This window comes from Rhipicephalus sanguineus, chromosome 2 (genome assembly GCF_013339695.2).
Source record: "Rhipicephalus sanguineus isolate Rsan-2018 chromosome 2, BIME_Rsan_1.4, whole genome shotgun sequence".
NCBI classification, from domain to species: Eukaryota; Metazoa; Arthropoda; class Arachnida; order Ixodida; family Ixodidae; genus Rhipicephalus; species Rhipicephalus sanguineus.
In genome coordinates, this window is record NC_051177.1 from 184,195,076 (window position 1) to 184,204,117 (window position 9,042).

The window sequence follows — 9,042 nt, forward strand, 5'->3', positions numbered from 1 at the left end:
GTTTTTGAACTGTTCTGATAGCGTCCGCACAACAGTAGTTTGTTTACTCACAAATTCTCATATTTTGCGGCCTAAAGTTCACAGCGCGATGCCAAAACGCGCTCGTAGCAAAAGCGAAACCATCAGTACGAACATACATGCAGACGATCATACATGCAGAGGCACCGTCAGTCGTCGCGAACCCGTGCGATCGCTGGCTTGAGGCTTCTTTCTGTTATGCTCCGTTTGGTTATACAGGCAGTCTACTCTAACGAGATATTTCACATAGTTTGCACTCAGCGAGTGACTACCTTTCACGCAAGAAGCCGGTTCATGGGTCTCCAACGCTGTGACAGCGTGAAGCGGGTGCTCGGTTTTCTGCAAAGAGACAGCGACTGTAGACTATCTTGTGCTTTCAGTTCGTCGAAAATGATTATTTTGACAGTAAAGAACACAGTTCATTTCGAAAGTACTTGCAGAAATGCCCTGGAGGGCTTCCGCGAGGTGTTTTTGTAGAGCGCCAACAGCAAAACCTATGGGGAGCGCGCTGGCGGTATCCTGCCTAGCACGCAATCGAGGCGCGTCCGATAGAGGGCGACTCCGTAACTCCTCGAGGCAGTAAATCTCTCATCTTGCGGCGATACTTGGGAAGTTCATGGAACGTTCATTCTAGCGTTATACTAAACGCCCAGTGGAAAACGAAAATAAAACCCACATTAAGGCTGCTAAGTTATGCGGCCCGAGGGGTGCGGGTTCTAATAATGATATCCTCTTGCGCTGTAAGCGACAGTTTGACAATGGTATCGACAGCATCGGGCCGTTTTATTATCCCGACGCGCACACCTTTCGTGACGGCACCGCCATCTCGATGGTGGGAGTGAAACTACGTCTTAATTTTCTTCTGCGTTCGTGTCGAGAGGCCGCCAGTGTCGGCTTACGTTGTGACGAACGGTGTCTTACGCCCATCAAGACACCACACTGTTTTACAATTGGAAAAACCAAGTGAATGTTTTATTCTTTCTCTTTCTCTCTCTAGCCCTTACTTTTTATTCTTTTAGTTCGCGACTGGTTTGCTTTGGAAACTGCCTAAATTAGTTTGTGCTTATAGGAAAATGTTGCTTATCCATTGGGATGTGATGCACAAATGTTCTCTGTGCGTGCTTGGCGAGCTTCTGAGGAAGGTGTTAGTGGCCAGTTGACGCCATGCTTCTCTGTTGTGAGTTCTGTTTCCCTCGAGGGTGGGTACTCTTCCCTTAGTAAATGTCGGTGTGGCAGTGCCCTCTACATCGACATTATAAATACCGGCTTCGCAGAATAACAAGCCACGCAGCCCGAAGCGGTGTATGATAAGGAACCGTTCCGCTGCCGTTATTATGCAAAGTTTCATCGTGCTTCCGATGAGGCTGGGGAGCAGGCAGCAAACCGACGTTTATAAATGTCATGTCGAACGGTTAACTCACCCGGGTCTTTGAACTTGCCGTTACATCCAAACAGAACACTGTTAGATCATAAAGTTCTGTGCCACTGCATGGAATGAAAAGCGCGAAATATTTTCCAGAGAGGTGCGTCTGAATAAATTTCGCTTATGCACAAACAAAAAAGAAAAATGAAAAAAAGAAGTTGCGTCGGCCGGGAATCGAACCCGGGCCACCCGCGTGGCAGGCGAGTATTCTACCACTGAACCACCGACGCTCCCGCAAACGGCGCTGAGCAGCAGTGTTCCCACACAGTGGATAAAATTACCCACCGTCGAGCTGCATGTAGGCCATTACACGGGCTAGCGCTTGCCCGCCCTCCGGTATGCAGTGCAGCTGTCCGCTGACCTGGCGCTTTAGCAGCGAAACACGTGTTTATTGTCTTGAAGAAAAGAGCGCGCATAAAAAAAGAACACAAAAATAGAGAGGGACGACACACAATGCTGCACTGCTAACTGAAGGTTTATTCGGAAGAACACGAACTTATGTGCATAAAACTCGCATGTCAAACAAGGTCGACATCAGAACTTGTTTTCTTTTCTTTCTTTTTTACTTTATCCTTTTCTTTTCTTTTGCGGTTTAAGCATTACGACCAGTTCATATGTGAAGTATTAGAAGCTTTTCATATTTTTTTGTAAGTGTAGCGACTCTTGCATTAATGAACCCTCAGTGATGATGTACAAACAGGAGTTTTCTTTTATTGATAGATGCATGATTTAAAAATCTCTCTTCTGAAGTTAACCTAATTTGGCATGCACGGTTCGCGCATATAAGTTCATGTTTTTTTATAAAATAAACCTTCTGAAGCAGGCACCACAATTTTAACGCTCTAGAGCCGTTTTACGCCACAGTACCCAGTGCTTCCCACTCAAGGGCTGCTCTAGCGCCCCAGCATCCTGCGCGACACTGGGCCCATGTTGAAGTATGGCACTGAACACCGTGACCCACTAGCGCTGGGTTTTTGAATTGGAAATAGCCACAGAATCTATAAAACAGCAGTATAAAAAGAAGCGCTTATTACAGGAAATGTCGTAGATGTGAGTGGTTTATAGAGAGCGTGAGGGAAACACCTTTATTCGGACTGCTCGGTCGACGTCATTACTGCAACGAATTCTTCATAGTTTAGCTGTCCGTCCCCGTCCATGTCGGCTTCCCGTATCATTTCGTCGACTTCCTCGTCCGTCAATTTCATTCCGATGGCGCTGACGAATTGGCGCAGCTCAGTAGCAGTGATGAAGCCATTGCCGTCCCTGTCGAGTACCTGCGTAGGCAATCGAGGTGACTTGCATATTACCCATGCACACACATACAAAACGCACACAAACGCACGCAAAGGCACATGGCGACTGCTAACTGGCCATTTACTCGATCTGGTGTCTAAGAAAAATAGGAACGCTGCTACGAAGTGCTGCAAGAGTACATTTGATGCTCACGAAAGCTCTCAAAATGAGGGCTTCACATTCAGTTTTACTTATTCATTTTGCAAGTTATTATATTCTAGTTGGCCCTAAACTAGTTTGCATCCTAATTTAAACCGTCAAACAAGACATGGTGGGAGCGTTTACTTTGTTTTATAGCATATTTGTATCACGAAACAGGAGTAAAGATTCCGTAGAGGGAGCCGTAGGTGTAGAGCGCAAGCTTTGCTGCATTTTTCTCGAACAGTTGGTCTTCGCCTCACGCTTCCATTCACTATGTGAGTTGGACACTTTATTGTGCACGTTTGGATTCCGCAAATGACGCTCACTATGTACGGTCAAACGAGCCCGTCTTTATCATGAAAACAGTCTACACGTTATTCCTTCGTGCCTCTCAGCCTTGGGTCTTCGTCCTGGTTTTGCAGCTTTTCTGTGTTCTTCACTGGTCAGGTGGGGCCAAGCAATTTTAAATATTCTCTTTATATTATTTCTGGTTGCCAGTTATTCAAAACTGCGGAAAAACAATAAATATATCAATGTCGCAAATATGTTTTGTGAGGATGTCGCCGACAGTTTTAACTGATGTGGGAGGGACACATCGCGGCAATAAGATATCCCATCTCAAGATGGCATTATTTTTCAGCAGTAAATTCCAGATGTTGCGGGGTTCCACAGGACACATTAAAGCCGGATAGCATATTTAAGGCGAACGTTGTGTATGAGTCGAAACCGTGACAGAGTACAATGTATGTAACGTGGATTACTACATATGATTGCCGCTGAATCACTTGATTGGCCTCTACCTTATGCAAGGGAGACACCATCGTTACGGAAGTTCATTCAGGCCCATAACGCTCACGGCGAATTATTTTTACGATTCAGAGGCTGCTTGGTAGTTACTCCTGGGGATTTACGTCCCAAAACCACGATATTATTAGGAGGGACGCAGTAGTGGAGGGTTCCGAAAATTTCGTCAACCTGGAGTTGTTCAACGTGCACCTAAATCTAACTACACATGCCTCTAGCATGTGATGGTGCTTGAGGTTGCTTTGATTGAAACGAGCGCACGCTCACCATATCATGACCACAAGCTTCCCATGACTGGTGGGACTGAAGCACGTCTAGTGAGCTTCGCTTACAAGTGTTTCGATGCTTCTACACTCCTCCGTTGTGGAAGACCTTGTGTATATCACCGATTGAATAGGCGATAATCATAATGCTTGGTGCTGCGGCAACACTGGGCGCGCCCGTCATCTTTTGCTGGCCGCCGTCGCGGTCCCAATAAGGAGAGGCCCCGGAGAGGCTGAGCAGCACTCGTCGGCGGAGCTTTCGGACCAAAAAAATGAGGCTGTTTCTTTCGACATCCAGCGCGCAACGGTCAGCCGACCTCACTGTGCTGCCACAAATTGACGAGAACTCAATATCAGAGCTCTGCACGCTTAAAAATTGGGCAGATCCCACACGCTGTTGGAATCGGTTTCATGCGAAACAGTCGGCGAGTTCTTCTATGCTGCTCGAGCTTGGAGCTGCGGTGCCTTCTCGGCCCGTGGCAAGACAGCGGTTGTGCGCTGCGCAACACAAAAGCGCTGTTGGTGTTCTTGAGGAACACTCGACTCAACCAAAGTTTGTGAATGACTCTTTTGTGTATATATGTGCGTTTCTGACTGTACATACTATTTGTGTGTATATGTGATCATTGTATATACCATAGTCATCACCCGACACCTGGAGTAGCAAGCCAATTGAGCGACAAACCAGGCTAACCTCTCCGGGATTTTAATTGAAGATTGTTATCTCTCTTTCTATGCTGTTTTTATGGCTTTGAGCCAAGCGTTACGAGGTAGATCGACGTGCTTTTGTAAGTGTAGTAGCTATGCGCACTTCGTGGGCTTACCAGGCACGTCGACACCACTGGTGTTTAAAGGGTAACTGATGGAGCGACGGAATGCCAGCCCTCACGTTAGAGTACATACGTCAGTATCATCGAAACTAAGTGCACTTTATGGTGAAATCATCTGAATATCACATACAACTTTCGTTAATGTATTGCACAGGGATCGGCCGAGCAATACTTCAATATAGCTTGCTGCATCATAGGAATACAAATGTAATATTTATTAGACTACTATAAAAGCGGAGCCAACGCTGAAACCACCGACGTTAATCTGATACCATAGCTGTATCGTAGGAGTACATATGTAGTCTTTATTGCTTTCTCGTAAAAATGGCTAGCCAGCACCAGAAACACAATTGACGTTGCACCGCCATTACGCCTGCATAGGCTGTTTTTCCAAACTAGTTTATAGACCTGGCGTGGCTCTGTGGTAGAATACCTGATTGGCAGGAAGAATGCTTGGGTTTGACTCCTGCTGTGATCCTAATTTTTATTCTTTCCATTCAACGGGTCAACGCTGCCGATGTCGGTTTTTCTTAACGCTCTCTCAATTAAATTACCAATGTCTGTTCTCGCCGTTCCTCCATGGGTAGATATAAACTGTCAATCACCTCTGGCGCATACCCGTACACCGTGGCCCGTGGTAAAGGGGTATGTGCCACGCGTACGCAACCGGATTTTCACGTTATTTATGCCATGACCCGACAGTCCTACTCGTCAAATCCTGTTACCTCCCATGCCAATTTCGGTCTACACCACGCTAAGGAGGCGATAATGAGAGCACGTAGGCGGCTAGATAGACCGATAGATACGTAGATAGAAACGATCAAAGTGCCAAAGGTTCACTCAGAAATGCTTCGCATTTAAAACTCATCCGGACGGCAGCTTCAAGAGGCGCGCCGCTTCGCAAAGCCGAACAGCTGTTGTCTGGCGTGCGTCTCCGATCTGAGGTAGGCGTTCAAGGAAAGTGTTTGTTGCAGTGAATATGTGACTGTCAAGCTTCGAAGAAATTTTACACTGCAATACATCTGCATTGTATTTCCCACTGCGATTATATACATGCGTCATAACCCCACCATGTTGTTTCTGCGCGACCTGTGCAATACTGTTCTGCTATCCTCAGCTGATTTCTTAAGCCACAGGTATCTCTACAGCCTTCGCAATGGCGTGCGTCATAGTTTTTTCGAAATAAACAAGGCATGAACGTGCATTAGCGGTGCGCGAAAAACCAAACAAAAATACCGATCGCGCCTTTCAACAGTACAGAGCGCCCCGAGTATGTAATGCTCTTTTACTGCACGCTGGCTGTGTATAAAGCGTTGTGGTCGTAATCTGTCACGTGGATTTAGTATTGTCGTTCTCGTTTTCTTGAACGCTGTAGGTGTGCGTTCATTGACACATCTTTTTATAATATTACTCTGGTTGCTGTTCCATCCGACGGCGGCGTCGCGTTACCGTGCGCCATTTCGACAACATACGAGGGCCCGCGATCAGCGGAAATATCATTGTGATGATGTAGCGAACAAACATTTCCACCTAGAGTATGGCCTCCATAAGTCTTACCACCGATGTGTTCGCAGCGCACAATTACGGAAGTAAACAAGAGAAACATGAGAGGGGAGGGATAAAGGGGTGTAAAACGGAGGGCAGACGCGGCATGCGGACTATGTAGTTCGGCGCACTCTCACTTGCGAAGTTTACATAGAGGTACCTGTTAGCATTCGTGCCAATCGAGTCTCGTGTGGGCGGCACTGACTTTCAGCTTCTGTGGCACTGCTTACAGACCTTTATGTACGTACTTCATCGCTTTTGTCGATCTTGGGCATCGACAAGCTAATGTTGATTAATCATGCTCTCTCGCGCCTGCGCGTCCCTCGTAGGTCAGAAAAGAGAACCGAATGAAGAACGCTTTTTCGCGCGGTCTTTTCCGAACCAAAGCGCAGTGCCGACCTCGCTGACGAAATAAGTTGGCGTCGGTATTTTTTTCTTCGTTCGTGCAACTTATATATGCGATTAAAATGAGTCTAACCTTCTCCCGACATTGCCATGGCTCCCGACATTGCCATGCCTCAACAGCGCAAGAAGGATTGGGAATTCATCGCTGAACGAAGATAAAAAAATCAGTAGCTAGCACCTAAAAGGCTGCGATATGCAACTGGTTTCGTTTTCGCGCCCATCAAAAGATGGCAGATTGAGCTTACGGGTTTGTCGAGAGATGGCGCTGTACATATTCAATATCCCTGTTGCTTTACCGGAACACAATATTAATTCACGCCGGAGCGAAACGCGGTGAAGCGAACGGCAAGCCTGCTCACTCTGAACACCTCGCGGTTGTCTTCTTCGGTGTCTGCAGTGCCCTTCAACTCGGTCATCAATGCAAGGAATTCGGGAAAGTCCACGGTGCCGTTGCCATCGGTGTCTGCCATGGCAATCATTTCCTTGAGTTCGCCCTCGGTCAGGTTCTCGCCCATGGCGCGCATCATGATGCCTAGCTCCTCGATGCATATAGCGCCGTTGCCGTCCTTGTCATACAGCGCGAAAACCTCGCGTAGCTTCGCGATCTCGACCTCGGAGAGCTGCGACTCGCTCGAGTCACTTACTGATCGGCCACCGCCACCATCGCTGCCACCAGGAGCACTGTCTTTCTTGCTGGCCATTTTGTCGGGGCCCTTGCTGGTGCTGGCGTTGCCGCTGGCGTTGCTGGTACTCGTAACGTCGATGCGCTCTTCGAGTACACTGTGAGCAGATGCTATGGACGCCGGTGGCACCGCCGACGCAGCGGTGGTCGGTTTTTGGCCTTCCTGAGGCGAGTGCGTTGGCGGGGAGGCCTTCGTAGGCGTGAGAGGCACCGCACCGCCGCCTCCTTCGCCACTGGCGCACTTGATGATGATGATGCCCTCTTCTTAATGGCGCTCTTCCACGAAGGGAGATATGCGAAGAACCGGGCGGGAGGATGCTTAAGGTAAACACCTATGAACCTAAACAAATCTGTAAATTTAGCTTGAAAATGAAACATCGAATTAATGCAATTGTTCAACGAGCAAGCGGTCAGACTATCGTTTGGCGCACTTTTCAAAGCAGGTGACACGCAAGGGTGATGATCATAGCCTACTACTGTGCCAATGATCCACTACCTGATATGACCCAAGAATCAAACACCATGCGCGACCATTATAGTGACAGCTCGATAAGGGACAACCAATGAAACGAAGATGAGCTTCTTTTCGTCATTCACTTCAGTCGCGCTTTGAAAACAGCCCATTATGCACGAGGCCTGATGCACCGTAATGAAAAACTGTACCGTGCGTTATTTTAGGGGACTAAGTTTTCGCAAAATACTGTGTGTTTAGTTCGACGCACTTGATCTGGAGTTTTCTGGTTTGCTCCCGACTTATGTGTCGCGCATGTTTCTGTCAAAGTTTGCTGCATTTTCTCACGCACAGGTGGCGTCGCGGTCACATCCTTCTACTGTGGATCTCTTGATTTAACGGCACAGATCCTGAAGGCCGCGCTTTCGTGTACTACACAACCATCGAAAGCAACGTCGCGACCGCGACGCTATGAACACCTTCTATTTACACCGGTTCTGCTTTCAGCGAACATTTGAGTTTTGTGCGTGTAGGGGAGCTTTGCTCAGAATCCACACCTAGAGTCCGTTAATATATCAAATGACGAGGACCAAACTCACAATATGTTCGACGATTCTGTTTCATGATTTGCGCTTTGTTTGTACGGAAACACATAACGTCGGTATCTTTATTAAAAATTTGTCCTGACTTGTAGCTGAGTAGCATAAAATTAACAGCGAAAGGCGAACTATCATAGAGAAGGAACACGGCGAATATCATTGATGACGATGATGACAGTGCAAAACTGGTACGTGCCCTCTGTTGAAGGTCGGTAAAGAATTGGGCCTATAAAACGAGATAATAACATTTATTTGGCGCACTTTAAGAGACAAAATATAAAAATTATTGCTAATCCCTCCGTCGTAGGAATGGGTGTAACACGAAAGTGAAACGCTTCGTCGCAGAAGTAGTTGATTGTTTATTGTTCATTGGTATTCGAGAGCTTGTACAATGTCTATTGTTGTTTGGCAGATGTAGCACCGCTTGATGTGGACGGACCCACGTTGACGTCTGGTGGCACATCTCCGTACCGACGATTGACGCCCATGATCATGATTTAACCACTGCACTGAGGTAGCTGAAGTTGTCAAGATATACCTGGACACCGCATATGGTGAATCCCGCGCAAAGAGCGCATCAACAAGCAC

General features: G+C 47.2%; 1 protein-coding gene and 1 non-coding gene across 2 annotated transcripts; both read right to left on the reverse strand.

Moving 5' to 3' along the window:
• Nucleotides 1-1,600: 1,600 nt before the first annotated feature.
• Trnag-gcc (transfer RNA glycine (anticodon GCC)) lies at nt 1,601-1,671 on the reverse strand. Its single transcript has one exon. It is a non-coding gene; the product is annotated as a tRNA-Gly (tRNA).
• Nucleotides 1,672-2,499: 828 nt separating this feature from the next.
• Nucleotides 2,500-7,423, reverse strand: LOC119382084 (calmodulin-beta). The gene is made up of 2 exons (XM_037649816.2): nt 7,082-7,423; nt 2,500-2,715 (listed from the first exon to the last, which is right to left on the reverse strand). The coding sequence occupies exons 1-2, from the start codon at nt 7,421-7,423 to the stop codon at nt 2,527-2,529; spliced, it is 531 nt and encodes a 176-aa protein (XP_037505744.1). The 3' UTR covers nt 2,500-2,526.
• Between the last annotated feature and the right edge of the window lie 1,619 nt (nt 7,424-9,042).

What these genes read in the sequence shown, in the direction of transcription:
- LOC119382084 (XM_037649816.2), bottom strand. Translation starts at nt 7,423, where the DNA reads ATGGCCAGCAAGAAAGACAGTGCTCCTGGTGGCAGCGATGGTGGCGGT. An exon ending in ACAACCGCGAGGTGTTCAGA is followed by an intron (nt 2,716 to 7,081) that starts GTGAGCAGGCTT and finishes TTGCCTACGCAG; the next exon opens with GTACTCGACAGGGACGGCAA.